The sequence below is a fragment of the Rhodamnia argentea genome, chromosome 9 (genome assembly GCF_020921035.1).
Source record: "Rhodamnia argentea isolate NSW1041297 chromosome 9, ASM2092103v1, whole genome shotgun sequence".
Lineage (NCBI taxonomy): Eukaryota > Viridiplantae > Streptophyta > Magnoliopsida > Myrtales > Myrtaceae > Rhodamnia > Rhodamnia argentea.
Genome location: NC_063158.1, coordinates 25,368,780 through 25,390,022, shown reverse-complemented (window position 1 = coordinate 25,390,022; position 21,243 = coordinate 25,368,780). Strand labels below are relative to the sequence as shown.

At 36.6% G+C, this 21,243-nt stretch overlaps 2 protein-coding genes across 2 annotated transcripts; one reads left to right on the top strand and one right to left on the bottom strand.

The window, feature by feature from the left end:
• Window positions 1–7,883: 7,883 nt before the first annotated feature.
• LOC115734050 (tubulin beta-1 chain-like) lies at window positions 7,884–8,486 on the bottom strand. The gene has a single exon (XM_030664637.2). The coding sequence runs from the start codon at window positions 8,466–8,468 to the stop codon at window positions 7,884–7,886; it is 585 nt and encodes a 194-aa protein (XP_030520497.1). The 5' UTR covers window positions 8,469–8,486.
• A 4,369-nt stretch (window positions 8,487–12,855) lies between these two features.
• Window positions 12,856–20,332, top strand: LOC115742853 (homeobox protein SBH1). Its single transcript, XM_030677359.2, has 4 exons — window positions 12,856–14,245; window positions 14,829–15,087; window positions 18,959–19,200; window positions 19,869–20,332. Exons 1-4 carry the CDS (start codon window positions 13,820–13,822, stop codon window positions 20,070–20,072), a joined length of 1,131 nt encoding a protein of 376 aa, XP_030533219.1. The 5' UTR covers window positions 12,856–13,819; the 3' UTR covers window positions 20,073–20,332.
• The last annotated feature ends 911 nt before the right edge of the window (window positions 20,333–21,243 follow it).

Below are 21,243 nucleotides of genomic sequence, written 5' to 3'. Positions count from 1 at the left end.
ATGGGCGAGGAAGGAAAGAAAAAGGAAAAGGTAAAGTCATCATTTGCCAAGACTTTTCTAAATAAAAAATATTAATCTTACGTAAGATGATTGACATTAATATAAGTAATTTTTCATCAAAAGCAATCAAATAAACTCAATTGACATAAATACAAAAAATTTAGAATTAAATTAACATGATTAAAATATTTATGACTTTTTGGACATTTTTTCCTAAACCAAATACTTACCCATACCTTACAAGTACACATTTGCTTTGATAATTGCAAATATTTTCATTACAATGATAAGGTTACTGTAGGTAATATCAACTTGGAATTAATTCCTGATTATTGAAAAAGTTATGCATGGTGCTGATAAATGAATTCTAAATAAACGAATGCAGTATTCAAAAGTACATATTATAAAGAGAACAAAATCTGAATTAGCAAAGGCAACTTTCTTACAGAGTAATCTATTTACGCAATATTATTCTGAAATATGTTCAAAGGGGAGTCATTCGTAACTTTTAAAACTTAAAATGTTATCTCCATTTCCAACTGCTTTTGAAAAAAAAATTGCCTTTTCCAAACAGGTGTAGTCCTAGGGCAATCTATAGAGCTGTATGAAAATGAGTATTTTACTCTTAAGATAAAATGAAAAAAACACTAAGACGATCCATAAACACTGATGACATTATGCGAGACATTCAACATGCCAATAGTAAACGTTTAAGAGCCAAGGCTACATTTTGTGGTTGGGATAAAATTCAGAAATTCTGTGTTTGGTTCCCACCCAAGATATGATAAAGTAGGATAAAAGGGTAATATAGTATAGATAAAATTATCCCATGCGAGAAGGTGGGATAAAGGTGGGATAAAGGTGGATAAGATTTCTTTTATTTATGATTTAAATATTATTTTTTAAATAGTAAAATTCGTAAATAATAAAATTCTAGAATAATAACTTTAAAATTAAATTAAATTATATTGGTATTCAAATGCTAAAAAGAAAACTCAAAATAAAAAAAAAACATTAATAATTTTCGTTTTATTTAATTATATATATTTAATTTCTTTCTACTTTATAACATATAGTTTATATATACGACTAGTATCTATATCATTACATAGTTTTAGTATGATAATACAGTGGATTATAATAAAATATTTACTACGAAATGATGGAACAGCCTAAAAGTAATGTCAAAAGGTGATTCGACATTAAAAAATAAGTAAAAAAATGAAATGGAAGAAACCGGATTTTAAGTGACTGTATTCAAACTTGAAAATAATCTTTCTAATTCTTGAAAAATGAGGGACAACGAAATTTAAAAAAAATAACTAGCATCTCTATCTCCTTCTCCTTTATATCTATAGTTCATGTTGAAATTTAATGACTCGTGTATAGTTTTTTAGTTCACGATAAAATTATACGAAAACTACGAGAGAGTCGAAACTTCTTCTCCTTCTTAGCTTTTTGGTTCATATCAAAAGTTATGAAAGCAGAAAGTGAATCAAAAATTATTTTCCTCAATGACTTTGTGATTTATGTTGAAGTTTAACGAAAGTAAAACATTTCACGGTTGCAAAGATAAATGACTATATTTTCTCAATATTATTAGATTTGGCAGTGAGTCGTGAGAGATTTTTATAGTCTCCATTTGTACATTTCAGAGTCATTTACATCGATGTCTTAAATACAAAATAGCGAACATGATAGGATATGAACATATCATGCTTTAATGTTATGATTTATCAAACAGTGGATAAAATATGACAAAATCTCTAAATTTCATTTCCTATTCTATCCGATTTTATCCTATCTAAATGTAGCCTAAAAATTATCTCAGTTGCCAAAAACTTTATTGATGCTTTTCGGGTACTTTTCTTTCTTCAAATATATAATAACTAAGATAAGGTGAGATAAATACTCACGATAATTTTTCAAGTGTCACACAACTTCCATTCTTGAAAAATTAGGGTTCACAGCATTTTCTGAATCTGTCCCCTGACGAAGCGGCAAATTGTTTTAGACTGGACAGAAGCCTGTTAGAAGAAGATAAGTGCCAAAAATAAACTCTCTCCCTCTCTATATGTGTGTGTGTATATATATATATGTATATATAAAGAAAAAGAAAAATCTGCGACAGAACCAATGACAGTAGTTTCCTTTTAACTTGCGGAATTTCAGGGTCTTATACATACTGCCATAATTGTTTGCATGCAATGATGATCAGTATGTGTACGTGTAGAGCTGTACAGATGATTGCGCACACCCCCACCACATAAATATTTTAATAGGAAATAAAATATCAAAAAAACCAAAAACAAAATCAGAAAAAATTATTCAGGAGTAACTGGAGTCTGTCAGATTGATATAAAACCCTCGTCAACCTCTTGGTGACAACTGATCCAAAATGTCCAGTCCTAGCTCTACTTTTCTGAGCAAAAATTAATTACTCCATGTTGTTACCGCAGGTTCTAGCTGCATATTCTCTTTGTCTATCTACTCTCTTAAACGATACAGACTAAGGACCGAACCCTACAAGGAAAAAAGAAAAAATTTCACAATATATACACCACTCAGTAATTCCCCAAAATGAGACTATACTAATAACCCTATGTTTAGATTAAAATTTGAGGATTAGGCTCTATCCCCGTTAAGTTTATTGAAAGCTTTATTCGGCCGAAAATTAATAAACGTTCATCAATATATAAAATCTATCAACGTTTTGAAAAAATTAATGACGCTACATATCGGTGACGCATCACTTTCATATTGTTGAGTACAAACACATGAATATGATACACTCTTATCCAAAAGATTAAAGATAATGTCATATATTGAAAAATAATGTTTCACTTTCAAAAAAGACTTATTTTTCTGAGTTTAAACATAAATTTTTCCTTCATGTCTAAGCAAAATTTTAAACTGCTTCATTCGAGACATCGTCCGGACCTTAAAATTTCTCGGACATAAAATACTAAGAGACTATTCCCTGCCATTAAGAAAGAAAAAGATATGATTGGCAATTGAGGATGCAGATCGTGCATGTATTGACACGTTAAAATTAGGAACACATCTATGGAGCCCGTTATCCCTGTATAATAAATGGATAGAGAGGCTTGTAGGAGAGAAATCTTGCCTATTTATAAAAAATTTCCGTCAATTCATTGTGAGTGATCCAAATATAAAAAAAATCCCGAAAATGTTTTGAGGACCGTAAACTTTCCGTGAAATAAACGACCCTTGATTCTGCAAAGATTTTTTGTTTTTATTTTTGGTTGGTGAACAAATGACATAGAGATCGTGGAAGCAATAAATATCAACAACAAATACATAGGGGGAAAGAATCCGACATAAAATGAGAACGTGGCTAGTCGTAGGCGTGACATAGGGTCTTTGGCATAGGGACAGCGTGGGGATGGTTTTATTATGCTGCTTCCCATAGTGGACTTTCCATCTTCCCAATTTCACCAAATCCTCAATTATCGAATCAATTAAGAATGAGTACAACGCAACAGAAATTTTTTACTTTTTACTTATGATTTATCATGCGTTTTCCGAATTTATCGTTTAACTTGAAAGAGCTTAAGAAGGTTTCACAACATTTGTAATCACATAAAATTTTAAATAGCGTGAACTCGCATTAAGATTTGAAGAAAAAGTGATGAGTAAAAGTATAATATAATTAATCTGAACTTGTCGGAAACTAGCACTTGGGCCTGCTTGATGCGCGAAAATAGTTTAGAAGTACTGGCATAGATGATATAGGAGATAATCTCCAGAATTACTTTAGTTAATGTCCTTATTCCTTCGAAGGTGCATTCTCTTTTCTTTTTTTTCCTTTTTGCAGCATCATCCTCTATATTCACTCCAATATTAGTAGATCACCTCAAAATTGGGGATGAAGTCAAATATAGAAGAAAAGGTCATTGTTATGTATGTTAAAAAAGAGACAATTTTAATGAGGGAAATGCTTACATGACCGTCCATTGTCCAATGACAGTGTGATGCTGCTATGCAAATATAAAAATCACAAAGAAAAAAGAATTGGGAAAATAGCATTGTCCCATTGTCGTTGGGCAGCAGATGATTATGCTAGCAGCTTTCTTTTAATGATGGTTCAAAACCTTGATGTTTCTCGTTTGCAGATAAAGAAATAAGTGGAACTCATTATGACTCTTTAGTTCAATTTGTAGACCACTTTCATTAGATAATCTATTGCGTTCTTATATATTGTTTTTCATATTTGCTTATGCCATGCCCTTGTTTATAATAGAAGAAATTTTTTAAAGAGAAATAAAAAATAAATAACTTAAAGCTACCCAAATAACTGCTCTACTCTACCAACAAAAAAAAAATGAATAAGAAAGATAACGAAAGGAATTTTTGTTGTTTGTCACAAAAAATTAGCAACACAAATTTTTTAACGTTAGATATAGTTAGTACTGAGGATATGACTTTTTCTACATGACCCATTAAGAAAAAGTATAATGTAGCCCGTGAACTATTAATAAATATTCAATCTAGCCTTAAACGTCCATATGTTAATCCAAAGTTAACGAAATCTGCTAAGATGACTTTCAATATCTTAAATTTGAACGATGGACAAAAAAAAAAAAAAATACACTTGACTTATCCAAATAAGATATTAATCTCAAATCAATATGTAATGATCCACATTACTATTACGTTAATGTCCTAATTTTCTTTTTACTTTGATAAAGTAAATTGAGACAATGATAGACGTATTGATTTGTCATTTCAAAATTTCAACTCAACGTATAATAATCAATGTCATCAAATACGGAAAGATTACATGAACATTTGCTAATATTTTAGGACCACGTTGAACATATTAAAAATTCAATGACGACAGTGCACATTGAGTCAAAATGCAGAAATTATTTGTGTCATTTTCTCATATTTATAAAACTGAAGGGTTATAATATTTGTCTCCTGGGAATCGGAACCCTAGAGTGAGAAACAGCATATATCCAGGGACATTATTGTAATCGCAAATTTTAGAATTCGTAGAACTCGAGGATTTACTTAGTTGGGACGCATGATTACTTTAACTTGTAAGTACGAATATTTTCTCATTCTTGTAGAGTTGATTTTACTACTCATCACTTGAAACGTTATTATATAAATGTGATATTTATCACTATATTAATATTTTAATATGGTTCTCTGGAAGTTCTCGTCCATCTATTTGATTGTCGCAAAAGGCCAAATGAATTGGGATTTCCCTGTTAGGGCATATCCTTTTTAGGGTAAATGGATCGTTAATGATGAAAACGACGAGCTTCAAAAGAATAACTTGGAGCTCTTGTCGAGTAGTAGAAAAGAAAAACACTTCTCTATTAATTAGCATTCACGTTGCATGCGCTTGTGCAAAAACGAGCTTTACTAGTAGTATAAATGTGAGAGGACTTCGCATAATAACATGATTTAAGGCAGGATCAATTTCGATGACACTCTGGATTATTCTCTTTTTACTTTGATCAGTCACGGATTATCCATCACGATCAATTTAGATGTTTGTAATCAATTTTTGCAAAAATAACATTCTATATACAGAAAAGAAAGAGGACATATTAGTTACACTCAACGAGCAAAAGTCAGTTTTACTATATGTGTTACAGATTATATTCAAATCCAAAAACAGCATTAGACGATTTCTATTAAAACATCCCACAACACTTGCATATGTAATTTGGTTGAAGTTTATACAAATGTAGTCCCTCTCTATCAATAATTCAATTTTTCACGTACTCGGCATTATTCCCATTAATTTCTAAAGGATCCTAAGTACAGGTGAAATATCAGCTTACGTATAACAAAAAGTGTCGCATGTTTAAACATTAAACCACACCATGAAAACTTTTTGAACTAGTTTGTAGGGATCCTATAAGATCTTTTATTTCTAATTTATGTGTCACTCTTAGTTTGATTTGCACGTGATGTCGTCTATGAAATTCAGAGATGATAAAACCTGATATTTACTCTGTCACGGTTCTAGGATCAATTTTAGGATATACCTGGATTCCACATGTATTCTTAATTGAACGATTGCGGTGTGACCACGGTTTACTGTTATAATCCACTTACCACAGCTCATATTTAACTCATGAATAATACGAAACATTAAAAAATTAAAAGTTTTAGTGATGGATATCGCCTAAAATGGAAGCTTAGACTAATCGTTTCAAATTATACACTCATAATTGGATGTCATGGTATATTGTAGGATCGTCCAAAAACATTAGACAAGAAAAACACAAAGATAGGTTCCGGGCTGCCCGTCGGATTTAGTTCCTCAAATTTTTAAACCTAAAACATACCATGCACATTCTAAAACCTGGAATCGGACGTATTCCCACCGATGATATTCTTCAGCTCTCGATTTTACTCTGAAATCATGCCAAGCCCTAAATTTTATTAATATGTAGTCTCTCTTCTCGTTGAGCAATCTTCTTCAGTTACTATTTTCCATCAAGCTGGATGACATTTTTTCGGGTAGTTGCATCAAGAACTTTCCCAACTTACCAAATGACCATTTCGTCATACAAGACAGAAAAATGAATTAATAATAAAAAAGAAATGGGGAAAAGGAGGGACAGGCTATAACTAGAAGGAGTGTGGAAGGATAGGTAGATTGAAGAGACATTCGGAGTGTCCCACTTGCTTTACCAGCTTTTTACCTTTAGCTGAAACCCCACCCTTTTCTTTTCCCTTGGTAAATAATTGCAAAGATTGGATGCCATGGGAAGAGACGACTAATAATGAGTGTGATCCATCTCTTTTCAAATCTCAGGTGAAGATGGTGTCAGTAATCTTGTATTTTTATTTTATTTTTTGGTAGCACGTGAAATTTTGTTTTGTTTTTTTATTGGACGCCTATAATTAAATATCCAGGTAGATCTCAGAAGCTTTGAAAGAAGCTGCAAGTAATAAAAGTTTTTTTTTTTTTTGAAAGACGTTGCAAACTTGTCAGTGCAGTGCAATGTTTAACATGCGATTCTTCTTATTCAAAAACTGATTAGCCATTGCATTTGTCCCTCCGTAAATCTTCTTTCCGAATACGAGGTTATTTAAGGCACATGGAAAAGCACCCTTACAAATAGGAGTATATTTCTTTATGGACCAGAAGTCATATCTGCCATGATACCACGGTAGAGTTTAGGATTTAACACCAAACATGGCACGTTTGAGATATTTTTACTCCTATATAAACATGTAAATGTACTTATGATTCGACCTAAAAAAAATTCGTACTTGCACAAGTAAAAATATATCCAAACGTATCTAAATGTGTCTGGTTATATATATTATTATCGATTAGCTAGGTTTGGCGTCCGTCGGCTAATCCAATCTTTAAGTCTCGGGCAGTTTAAGTGTGTCATGTAAATAAGTTGGAAGGATCAAGTTGCGTATAGCACATTTATTCAGCTGGAATCTTCTTCTTCCTCCCTCCCTTTCTTTACCCCTAAAAGACTTGAGTTCAGATTCTGGATAAGAGACCTAATTCTAATGCCACCAGTCTCGAACGCATTGCAGAAAGGGCGAGAACGAGGGAGCCTAACGAAAGGGGACAACGGATATTCTCTTTACACAGCGCCTAGATAAAGAAACGATCTTTAATGATGGTGATTACTGGTTGTGTATTGTCTAATTGGACAAGAGATCGCCCAGAAGTTTCTCCCACTACTTCGTGATTATCACGAAATCATGGCTCGTGGCCACTTTTCTATGTTTGAAGATAAAGGCGTGCATACCATTTGTGGCCTCCCAATATTAATCAATGATCTAAGTTGGACAGTGGCTGGTGGTCTCCAACTTTTTTTCTAATTAGAACACCAATCCCTTTTCCCCACTTTCCACCTTACAATTGGTCAAAGCAACTGCTGGTACTCCGACACCAGGTCGTTCATGTTGCTCTCGGCCTCCGTGAACTCCATCTCATCCATCCCCTCTCCCGTGTACCAGTGGAGGAAGGCCTTGCGCCGGAACATCACCGTGAACTGCTCCGACACGCGCCGGAACATCTCCTGGATCGACGTCGAGTTCCCCATGAACGTCGACGACATGCGCAGCCCCGTCGGCGGGATGTCGCACACGCTCGACTTCACGTTGTTCGGGATCCACTCCACGAAGTAGGACGAGTTCTTGTTCTGGACATTGAGCATCTGCTCGTCCACTTCTTTGGTGCTCATCTTGCCCCGGAACATGGCGGAGGCAGTCAGGTACCGGCCGTGCCTTGGGTCGGCAGCGCACATCATGTTCTTGGAATCCCACATCTGCTGCGTGAGCTCGGGGATCGTGAGGGCGCGGTACTGCTGCGACCCCCGGGAGGTCAGCGGGGCGAAACCCACCATGAAGAAGTGGAGGCGCGGGAATGGGATCAGGTTCACGGCGAGCTTGCGGAGGTCAGAGTTGAGCTGGCCGGGGAACCGGAGGCAGCAAGTGACTCCACTCATGGTGGTTGAGATCAAATGGTTCAAAACCTTGATGTTTCTCGTTTGCAGATAAAGAAATAAGTGGAACTCATTATGACTCTTTAGTTCAATTTGTAGACCACTTTCATTAGATAATCTATTGCGTTCTTATATATTGTTTTTCATATTTGCTTATGCCATGCCCTTGTTTATAATAGAAGAAATTTTTTAAAGAGAAATAAAAAATAAATAACTTAAAGCTACCCAAATAACTGCTCTACTCTACCAACAAAAAAAAAATGAATAAGAAAGATAACGAAAGGAATTTTTGTTGTTTGTCACAAAAAATTAGCAACACAAATTTTTTAACGTTAGATATAGTTAGTACTGAGGATATGACTTTTTCTACATGACCCATTAAGAAAAAGTATAATGTAGCCCGTGAACTATTAATAAATATTCAATCTAGCCTTAAACGTCCATATGTTAATCCAAAGTTAACGAAATCTGCTAAGATGACTTTCAATATCTTAAATTTGAACGATGGACAAAAAAAAAAAAAAAACACTTGACTTATCCAAATAAGATATTAATCTCAAATCAATATGTAATGATCCACATTACTATTACGTTAATGTCCTAATTTTCTTTTTACTTTGATAAAGTAAATTGAGACAATGATAGACGTATTGATTTGTCATTTCAAAATTTCAACTCAACGTATAATAATCAATGTCATCAAATACGGAAAGATTACATGAACATTTGCTAATATTTTAGGACCACGTTGAACATATTAAAAATTCAATGACGACAAGTGCACATTGAGTCAAAATGCAGAAATTATTTGTGTCATTTTCTCATATTTATAAAACTGAAGGGTTATAATATTTGTCTCCTGGGAATCGGAACCCTAGAGTGAGAAACAGCATATATCCAGGGACATTATTGTAATCGCAAATTTTAGAATTCGTAGAACTCGAGGATTTACTTAGTTGGGACGCATGATTACTTTAACTTGTAAGTACGAATATTTTCTCATTCTTGTAGAGTTGATTTTACTACTCATCACTTGAAACGTTATTATATAAATGTGATATTTATCACTATATTAATATTTTAATATGGTTCTCTGGAAGTTCTCGTCCATCTATTTGATTGTCGCAAAAGGCCAAATGAATTGGGATTTCCCTGTTAGGGCATATCCTTTTTAGGGTAAATGGATCGTTAATGATGAAAACGACGAGCTTCAAAAGAATAACTTGGAGCTCTTGTCGAGTAGTAGAAAAGAAAAACACTTCTCTATTAATTAGCATTCACGTTGCATGCGCTTGTGCAAAAACGAGCTTTACTAGTAGTATAAATGTGAGAGGACTTCGCATAATAACATGATTTAAGGCAGGATCAATTTCGATGACACTCTGGATTATTCTCTTTTTACTTTGATCAGTCACGGATTATCCATCACGATCAATTTAGATGTTTGTAATCAATTTTTGCAAAAATAACATTCTATATACAGAAAAGAAAGAGGACATATTAGTTACACTCAACGAGCAAAAGTCAGTTTTACTATATGTGTTACAGATTATATTCAAATCCAAAAACAGCATTAGACGATTTCTATTAAAACATCCCACAACACTTGCATATGTAATTTGGTTGAAGTTTATACAAATGTAGTCCCTCTCTATCAATAATTCAATTTTTCACGTACTCGGCATTATTCCCATTAATTTCTAAAGGATCCTAAGTACAGGTGAAATATCAGCTTACGTATAACAAAAAGTGTCGCATGTTTAAACATTAAACCACACCATGAAAACTTTTTGAACTAGTTTGTAGGGATCCTATAAGATCTTTTATTTCTAATTTATGTGTCACTCTTAGTTTGATTTGCACGTGATGTCGTCTATGAAATTCAGAGATGATAAAACCTGATATTTACTCTGTCACGGTTCTAGGATCAATTTTAGGATATACCTGGATTCCACATGTATTCTTAATTGAACGATTGCAAGTGTGACCACGGTTTACTGTTATAATCCACTTACCACAGCTCATATTTAACTCATGAATAATACGAAACATTAAAAAATTAAAAGTTTTAGTGATGGATATCGCCTAAAATGGAAGCTTAGACTAATCGTTTCAAATTATACACTCATAATTGGATGTCATGGTATATTGTAGGATCGTCCAAAAACATTAGACAAGAAAAACACAAAGATAGGTTCCGGGCTGCCCGTCGGATTTAGTTCCTCAAATTTTTAAACCTAAAACATACCATGCACATTCTAAAACCTGGAATCGACGTATTCCCACCGATGATATTCTTCAGCTCTCGATTTTACTCTGAAATCATGCCAAGCCCTAAATTTTATTAATATGTAGTCTCTCTTCTCGTTGAGCAATCTTCTTCAGTTACTATTTTCCATCAAGCTGGATGACATTTTTTCGGGTAGTTGCATCAAGAACTTTCCCAACTTACCAAATGACCATTTCGTCATACAAGACAGAAAAATGAATTAATAATAAAAAGAAATGGGGAAAAGGAGGGACAGGCTATAACTAGAAGGAGTGTGGAAGGATAGGTAGATTGAAGAGACATTCGGAGTGTCCCACTTGCTTTACCAGCTTTTTACCTTTAGCTGAAACCCCACCCTTTTCTTTTCCCTTGGTAAATAATTGCAAAGATTGGATGCCATGGGAAGAGACGACTAATAATGAGTGTGATCCATCTCTTTTCAAATCTCAGGTGAAGATGGTGTCAGTAATCTTGTATTTTTATTTTATTTTTTGGTAGCACGTGAAATTTTGTTTTGTTTTTTTATTGGACGCCTATAATTAAATATCCAGGTAGATCTCAGAAGCTTTGAAAGAAGCTGCAAGTAATAAAAGTTTTTTTTTTTTTGTGAAAGACGTTGCAAACTTGTCAGTGCAGTGCAATGTTTAACATGCGATTCTTCTTATTCAAAAACTGATTAGCCATTGCATTTGTCCCTCCGTAAATCTTCTTTCCGAATACGAGGTTATTTAAGGCACATGGAAAAGCACCCTTACAAATAGGAGTATATTTCTTTATGGACCAGAAGTCATATCTGCCATGATACCACGGTAGAGTTTAGGATTTAACACCAAACATGGCACGTTTGAGATATTTTTACTCCTATATAAACATGTAAATGTACTTATGATTCGACCTAAAAAAAATTCGTACTTGCACAAGTAAAAATATATCCAAACGTATCTAAATGTGTCTGGTTATATATATTATTATCGATTAGCTAGGTTTGGCGTCCGTCGGCTAATCCAATCTTTAAGTCTCGAGCAGTTTAAGTGTGTCATGTAAATAAGTTGGAAGGATCAAGTTGCGTATAGCACATTTATTCTTCGTATATGAACGGCTTGACTTTGAATAACAACTACGATTAGGCTTGACAAATATACATTTAATTGTTACGAATATTATATATTTCTTAAGATTGCTTAAAGTTAGAAATATGCAATAGGAAAGGAATTGTATGTCTTCGATGTCACAACTTGTCATAGGCCCATATGAAATCAGAAAAGAATGTACATACGACAACCGATAGTATTATACGAAACCCACCAAGAACCCTAGACTATGAGCTAACACCACTCTTCAAACTCAAAATAGCTTTAAGGTGTTGGAGTTTGGACAAGAAACTGAAAAGTGTACAAACGGAGGAGCCATCGTAGTACCGTCCACGGTTTTGATTAGGATCAGTAAAGGAGACGTGAACATGATCAATTGTTTCTCCAATATAAGTGGAGTCAAAAGAAGCGGCAGTCATTCTATCACATTTGTTATTTAACTCGAGATTTTTAATGGAAAATACTTTTTAGACAATACTGTCAAAAATATTACAATCTTAACTGTATCATATATTATCACTGCGCATTTTACATAAATCACTTATTGATTGGGATATCGTACGGTCAGAAATAACTAATACTACTATTCGATTGTCAGGCCAATAGATTTCATTTTCAAATAGCCATAAGGCCATAACAAAGACTCCTCTAAAATTCCATAGGAGACTACTGGTAAGATAACCAGTTCAAACTTTATCTATCACATTGTATCAAGATTTTATTCGACAGCCCTCAAAACCTTTCAAACAATGGGTTGCATCCTTAACCAAAAAACCAGGTTGCTGGATGTGGAGAGAAACCCCCCAAGTACACAGCTGCTGCTACAACTCAGGAGATATTCACATGACAAGAGGAAGGGCCATCTCAAAAGGAAAAGAAAGACGAAGAGGATGCAAATCTCGTGGGGATAGAAGAAGACAACATCTATCAGTGACAAGGAATATTGAAAGAGTGGACAGCAGATTGCAAAAATCAAAACCCCAGGTTGTAAGAAACACCACTGGGACAAACAAGAACAGAGTGAGAGAGAGAGAGTTTCGGTGTGTGATTCTTCCGTGCCCAAGGCAAGAACCTTTCCCCTCCATCATCCATGAATAGTTAATTCCTGTTTCTTCTTTGGCTCTTCCCTCGATTTGATCGTTCCTTTCTCTCTCTCTCTCTCTCTCTCTCCCTGGCGCAATTTGCTTTTATTTATGTCCAGAAAGAAAAGAATTCTCTCTCTCGCTCTCGCTCGCCCTCTTTTCTTGCACTGCCACTGATACACTGCCATTTTCAACTGGCAAACATAGAGAGAGAGAAGGAGAGAGTTTTCATCGGGAAGGTAATAAAAAGCCCCTCAAGATAAGTAACCTTCCTCCTTCCGCTTATTACCCAAGACGCGTGCATTTTCATCTCTATACTTCTCTCTCTCTCTCTCTCTCTGTGTCTGTATCAAGAACTACCCACGCAGAGATAGAGAGAGAAAGAAAGCAAAAGACAGATATGAGACAGAGGGAGAGAGATTGATGCTGTGAACGAGCAGAGAGAGAGAGAGAGAGAGACGATGATACAGTGAAAGAAAGGATAAAGAACACTTTCCCCCCATTCTCGAAAGACAAATGTTTTGAGCAGGCTATGCCCTCAGAGAGAGAGAGAGAGAGAGAGAGAGAGAGAGGTGTTTATGGTGATATTAGTGCCTGTTATAAAACTGACGACCCACTTCAAAGGAAAGGAGGGCCACTGTTTCATGGAATTTTGTTTCTTTTTTCGCCCTTCTCTCTTTCTTCTGCGAAAAGGCCTGAACTTTGTGTAAGCACAAAACTCGGGAGACCAAACTGGGTGTTGTTTGTTCGTTTCACTCCCCACTTGCAGTCTTTTTAAAGGGGCTGAAACTCACCCACATAAAGGATCTCGTCATCACTCTTTACTTCTCTAGAGTTTAGAGAGAGAAGACAAGGGTTTCTGCGTTTGGCCATACACTATTGAACAAGGTTAGGAACAAGATAGACAGAGCAATGGAGGGTGGTTCAAACAGCACTAACTCGTCTTCCTGTATGATGGCTTTTGGAGAAAACAGTCACCACAGTGGTGGTGGTGATGGGCTATGCCCGATGATGATGATGATGATGCCCATCAACACCATCACCTCTTCATCCCATCCCCATCTCCATCATCACCATCACCATCATCAAAACCTAAACACCAGCACCCACCAGTACTTTCTCGACCAAACAGCTCGTAACAGCAGCAGCGGTTCTTCTCCGATTCTCGACGACCGCAACAACAACAACAACAACAACAGCAACAACAACAACAACGCAGGGGGCTCAGGTTCAGGCTCAGGCTCAGGCTGTTTCTTCATGGACAACGATGTCAAGGCCAAGATCATGGCTCATCCTCACTACCACCGCCTTCTCTCAGCTTATGTCAATTGTCAAAAGGTGAAAGAACCGCCAAAAAAAAAACCCTACTTTCTCTCGCTCGCTCTCTGGCTATGCTCCTTTGTTCAGATGTTCATACCAGTGAGAAAAGAAGCTAATTGTCTCCTCAAAAACGAAGTAGAAGAGAAAAGATAAAGACCCGAGGAGGGGAAAAAAAGAGTTCTTTCTGTCACACTCAAGCTTGGCTTTTCCTTTTCTTATTTCTTTTATGGGTGTTAATTTAGTCAAACTGGGACGACCATGACTTGATAGGGTTAGTAGTTGTTGTTTCTTTCGCATTTTTTCCCTTCTTTGAAGAATTTATTTGTGAAAGCAGACGGACGGCAGTCATATCTCGAAGAACGGAGTTCATTATTTTCCCTGATAAACAATTTCTTTCCCTTCTCTTTCTGGTATAATATATGGTCGTAGTAACAATACCTGCGGGTTGGTTGTTCAGCAAAATGAAAGAAAACCCTTTTAAGTTCGAAGTTGAATTTGCCTTTTCCCTTGGACCCTTTTGGGTGATCTTGCCAAGAAAATCTCCACAGTTCCTATCGGAGGTGTTTTACTAGTATGTCGTTAAATTATAACCTACATATAGGTGGGAGCTCCGCCTGGGGTGGTGGCGAAGCTAGAGGAAGCCTGTGCATCGGCGGCGATAATGGCCGGGAACACCGGCATGAGCAACACAGGATGCATCGGTGAAGACCCAGCTCTTGACCAGTTCATGGAAGCCTACTGCGAGATGCTGACCAAGTATGAGCAGGAACTCTCCAAACCCTTCAAGGAGGCCATGCTCTTCCTCCAGAGGATCGAGTGCCAATTCAAAGCGCTCACTCTAGGCGTTCCTTCTGATTCTGGTGCGAATTTTACCTATCTTCTTCTCTGCAAATTGTCGCTCTAACTCGTACTTTAAAGGGGTTTGGGACATAATCCTAACTCAAGCTTTCACTTTGGAAACAGTCGCGAGCTCGATATGGGGATGTCAATCTTTTTTTCTTTCCCCATTTTGATTTGGTTTTCATGTTTAACCCCCATGCACGTCAACTGTGAAGAGCTCGGATTTCAAAAATGGTGGTTTCTTTGTTCTTCTTCTTACAATGTGCTTTTGCTCTCTGGTTAATATGCTTCTCTGAATTGGCCTTTTGTTCTCGGTTATATAACTTTGCTTTTGTGCGTGTGCTAGGCTTTTTCCAGTTTAATGTACGATGTTTCTCTTCATGGAATGAAGAGGAATGGCACAACAACTGTTAACTGCTGTTTCTCTCTTCTTGGAATTTGTGTGTATAATGTGGTTTTTTTCTTTGTTCTCGTGCATTCTCCTATATACTATTATTTGACTATTTAGTAGTTCTATGTTGGCCTTTCGTATTGCACTTTTGTAGTTGTCTTGGGAATAGGAAATATTTTGCTCGTCCTCTAGTTTCACATGAGCGATAAATCATTGGTTAATTCAAAATGGCGAAAACTTAGGGGATATTTCCATGTCAACGTTGTCAAGTTTCTAGAAATAACACTTGGTTCGCTGACGTGCAAGAATAAAATATGTGAACTAAACAAAGATTCTTTGTATGCGTTCATTGATATTGCAGTTAGTAGATATGAGTTGGCACTAGTTGATTTGATCTAGGGTTTCCGTCTATTTAGGGTTTGGATCAATTGAGAGTGAATGTTTTCCCTGACTTTATTTGACAGATTCCGTTTAAATTGCTTCCTGTTATTCTACTCTTGAATGCCTTCATATGCGTAGCTTTTGCTTATTTTTTGAGCCCTGGTGTGGACCTTTTTCTCTTCTCACACTCTTAGGAACTGTTCAATTATACCTATGGCATCTCATTCATAGTTTGATATATGTAGATACGCATGTATATGTGAGTAGAAAAAGGATTGTTCAAATGTTTCTTCTACATGTACGTTGCGCATCCAATAGCTTCCAGTACATACAAATTAGGATGATGTGCGACATCTGAATATTGGATGATCTACAGCCAGGGATTCTCCCAATTGCCAGCACAATTGTTAAATTTCAAAATGCGCTATTTTGGTTCATCATCAATGGTCTACCATTGTGTGCTCGGGAGAATCTTTTGAATGTTTGGCTTGTGCTTTGTTGGGCATGTGTGTCAACCGTGAGACAGCCTAGAGGTCCATTTATAAGTCAGCAGCTTCATATAGGCCATCTGTTTATATCCGATTTTATACTCAGTTTCAAGATCGGTTCAGTTGATGAATTTACATGTGCCGGGACAATTTTTGCACTTTTGCTGACTCACTCATTGCCGCGTCAATTGACATATTAATCTTTGGCACAAAGATATGCTTCGTTTACTTAGTTTATTTCGCATTTGATGCAAATGGCATAGAAGATTCTATAGAGGATCATTGGTTATTGTCCTGCCCTTTGGTGTGTCCTTCCCATACTCTCTTCAATGCGATTGATGCAAATCTGTAATCTCATCGAGTTCATTCTTCAGATAAGTGAGATTTTTTTGAATTTTTAACTTTTTCTTAATGCAGGGTCTTCTCAGTGTTTGTATGTACCGTGGAGTTTTTCGACTTAGTTTCTGTCAAATATTGCAACCTCATTGATGGCTTGTTTTATTCTATGCTACTTACGGTTTTATTTCACAAGTCTCATCTTTGCAGGTTGAGCCTTGAAACGAAGATGTGTCTGAAAGCTGAATATAAAATTATTAAACATTGTTGAGCATACACAATAACAGATTCGATCTTGATGACAAGGTCTTTCTGCATGGTTGTCGTAATTTTCTAATAGAGTAATTCTAGACAGGCAAAATGTAAGTAAAACTGGTACATACTCCTAACAGGTCACACGATTATTTGTCATTTCTACACTAACGACCACAAAAAGTCATTATCTAGCACATAAGATTTGTATTATGTTGTCCAAGGGTTGTGCAAATAGAAGCATGATTTTTTGACTCAAAAACCAAAAGCTAAAGCTGACACCGGTAACCACCCTCTTACTGGGTTTTGAGCGTTGCTTTTGCTTTTAAGTATTTACTTTTATTCAATGTTGAACGTCCTGAATACTAAAAAAGGATACATATATGTAATTCGCCTAAAAAATCTTTCATAGTTCTTGACAATCTATTTTAATTATGATGGAAAATCATAAGGACCTTTTTGTTTAGCTTAACTCCAAACCAAACATGCTGTAGCTTTGGCTTTAGCATTAGATTTTGATTTTCAAAACCAAGACACTTTTTAATTCTTGTATGTGGTGCAAAGGACATTTGAGTAGGGTCTCTAAGCCACTCGAGCAGACTTTAATAAGGGTTTAAGCACAACTAGCAGGAAAGTATTTGCACCACAACAGTTTTGGACTTTCACTTTGTTTCCAACGGTGGAAAAAGGATTTCCGTAAGCATTTTTAAGGTTTTAGATGGAGACACATACCTTTTAGTTTTATTACTTGCATTCTTCCCCCTTCATAGAAGAATTATTCCTTTGTGGTCTGGTTGTGGGACAAATTTATTGCAAAGCCGGTGTTTTAGATTAGATCCTAAGATACAGTAGCTTGCAGATTAAACATCCAAAGGAAAATAAGGCAAGTTCGATAGCAACAATGTCACTTAGGTAATTTACATTCCTGGGAACAGCCTTCCAGCTACGGATATGCATTGTGTAACCTTTTTTGACAATAAAAATTTATAAGTGTAACAACCATTTGGCCAACCCTTGTACTAGAAATCACTTGCTTGATGCTAAAAGCAAAATGAATATATGATGTTGGATTTTTGTCGTGCATAATGATTGCCTTACTTTCTGTGAAGGACTCTCTCTCTCTCTCTCTCTCTCTCTCTCTCGTGACATTAATTACCCATGGCATAATCGCTGAACACGTGATCGATGATAATTGATAACCGAATTAGCATTTCTCATTGTCATATCCAAAGGGAAATATCTGACTGCATAGGGTTAGAAGCCTTGTATTGGACTATGACGCATTTGATTGTAGTTATTTAGAGAGGAAGTTACTTCCTATTTCCTTTTTATATAAGTATTTGTGTAATACTTTTGCATCACTTGCTCGGGCTTGCCACTATGTTGCGTGAGGCATACCATCACTATCTATATAACGTTTACATTATGTACTGTAATTTGATCTTATATGCATATGATGATTAATATGGTTTCCTGAGCTGTTGGTAGCAATGGAACTTTTTGTATGATTTAGCGGGATCTTTTATTCATATCTTAATTGGTGGCAGAGTTCAATCTTGTAAGCTTGTACTACCTGATGCATGACAAAATAAAATGCTTGGAAGATCCTAGTTCCTAGAAATGGAAATAAAAAATTATTAATGTTTGCCTGTATATGATACTGACATGAATTTTCTTATAGAAGGAAAAGCGTAACTAATGATGAAATGGAGTTTTGAACTCCAGAAGATTTTCCCATTCGGTTGCTAAATAACTTTATTGGACATTTCATTTGACAAGTCGATTTAAATCTAAACCTTAGTAACCAATTTGGACTAATTTTGTTGGCCCATTGAAGATCTTTTTCCAGAGAAACCCTATGAAAGGTCAAGATACCGAATAAACACCGAGTGCGATGCGATGTATTCTTGACCTTGTGCAATGTGCTATTATATTTTAGTTACCCAGTGACAAATCTATTGTTACCAATGGATGTCTGTGATTTGATTCATTTCGCAACGTAGACTTCACAAAATGCTTACTGCACTCATTCATGTTTGCCAGTGGCTTTGAGTGAGGCTTTTGATAGGAATGGCTCTTCTGAAGAAGATGATGTGAACAACTTCATTGACCCCCAAGCAGAGGATAGAGAGCTCAAGACTCAGCTCTTGCGGAAGTACAGCGGATATCTGGGTAGCCTCAAGCAGGAGTTCATGAAAAAGAGGAAGAAGGGGAAGCTCCCAAAAGAGGCCCGGCAACAATTGCTTGATTGGTGGAGTCGACACTACAAGTGGCCTTACCCATCGGTATTCATCTATAATCTTCAACTCCACCATTCTTTTTCATGACCCAGATCGAAAGAAAGTTCTCCCAAATGGATTTTTATATGATAAAACAGGCATAATGGTTGTCATATTGACTAATTTATGTATGGTTTGGGATGAACTGTGCTGCTTTGATTAATCAGTTGCTTATGGCTCTCAGAAAATATTGTTTTCCTTGTCCATGTGACATCCTTACTAGTAATTCTTTGTACTTGCTGTGTACTTTACAATAGTTCTTTGAATATATTCTTTAGTAATGTTCTAATGTTTCAATTTGTGTGACTGCACTACTTTGGTGCAAATACCCTGATAATGTAGTCCTTAAATGTAGACTGGAGATGTTGCCTTCGATGAAAACTGTCACCTTGAATTATTGAGATAACGCTGCCACTTAGTGTAATTTATAAGTTAAAGCTATGGATTGTAAACGATCTCATTTCACCGGAAGAATTTTTGCCCTGCTGCTATATGACTAATAAAAGATACCCTGCTTGACATGTGTGAATCACATGTCCTGCCTCACTCTGATATTGTGTCTATGCATAATTTGCTTGCCAATGCCAATGGCTCTAGACTCTGAGCACCTAAGTTACCTCATTTTGCATCACTAGGTATTTGAAATTTTTCTTGGGTCTTGTTCGAAATGGCAGGAATCACAGAAACTAGCTCTAGCGGAATCAACGGGTCTAGATCAGAAGCAAATCAACAACTGGTTCATCAACCAAAGGAAGAGGCACTGGAAGCCATCGGAGGACATGCAATTCGTGGTGATGGATGCCGCTCACCCTCATTACTACATGGACAACGTGTTCGGCAATCCCTTCCCCATGGACATCTCTCCGACCTCACTTTGAAGTTGATGGTTAATATGTGCTAATATTATTCGACCCTAATGTCCTTATGAGCTCTAAATGCGCTCTTTCCTGAGTGTTGTAGACCGCCTAATGATTTGATGGCGAGTGTTGAAGCTTATAACTATACTATGGAATGTGCCGGTTTGTGGCACATGGAAATACTTGATAACATCGGATAAGATTATATAACCTGTTAGCTATATTTGGTGTTTATGCATGAGTATGGTTGGTTTCGCGGCTTTGGCAAGGATGAATTTTTTGGAAACCAAAACACGGCTTGCTTCTTTGACACAAGTCAATCGCAAGTGTCACAGTAATACCATTTGATCCCTGACTTGCGGAGGATGGGACGATGATTAATGATCCTGATCCGAGGAGGCGTGTTCCTTTTAGGCTCAGTTTACCAGTGCTCTGCGTGCTTCACCGATCGATATGCAGATGATTCGGGACTCCATTGGGAGCACTTTATCCGTTGAGCATGTTGATCTTCTCTCCACCCCGGTTACTGTGGAGTAGGTGAAATCAGTGATGTTCGATCTGGTTAGCCATAAGGCGCTGGGACCTGATGGCCATTGTGTAAGACAGACCGAAGGAGAATCCAAGTAAGCTTTACTGATATTCTGTCCCATCTCTTGTTGCAATACTACTTATAAGTGCGGATCTAAGATTATGGCTTCTCCTGTATTCCCCGGTTTCGTTGGCCATGAGCAGTCCGCTTTTTTTCCTGGGAGGAGAATTGGAGACAACACATTTTACTTGCTCGTGAGTTGCTTCAGTGTATTCACATTGATTAGAGGGCGCAGGCGGCATTCGATGAAGGTGGACATCGTGAAGGCTTGTGATATCGATCGAGCCGGGTCTCCTAAGGGCTGCCTCGGATGTTGCGGTTTGCCCCGAGAAGAATGGTTCACCTCATCACGCAGCGCTTTGCTTACAGCCGAGTTTCTCAGTGTTTCTCAATGGGGGAGCTCGTGGGTTTCTTCCCCAAAGCTCTTGGGGACTCGTCAGGGAGATCCATCGTCTCTCTGGAATTACCCTGCAAGACTTGTTTGTGAGAGCTCGTCTGCTGTTCTTGTTCTAGTTACAGATTGAAAACTCAGCAGCACTTGTTAGGGTCGTCTCCTCGTGAGGGTTGACAGTTTGCTAGCTTTCGACTTTCATGGAAAGATTA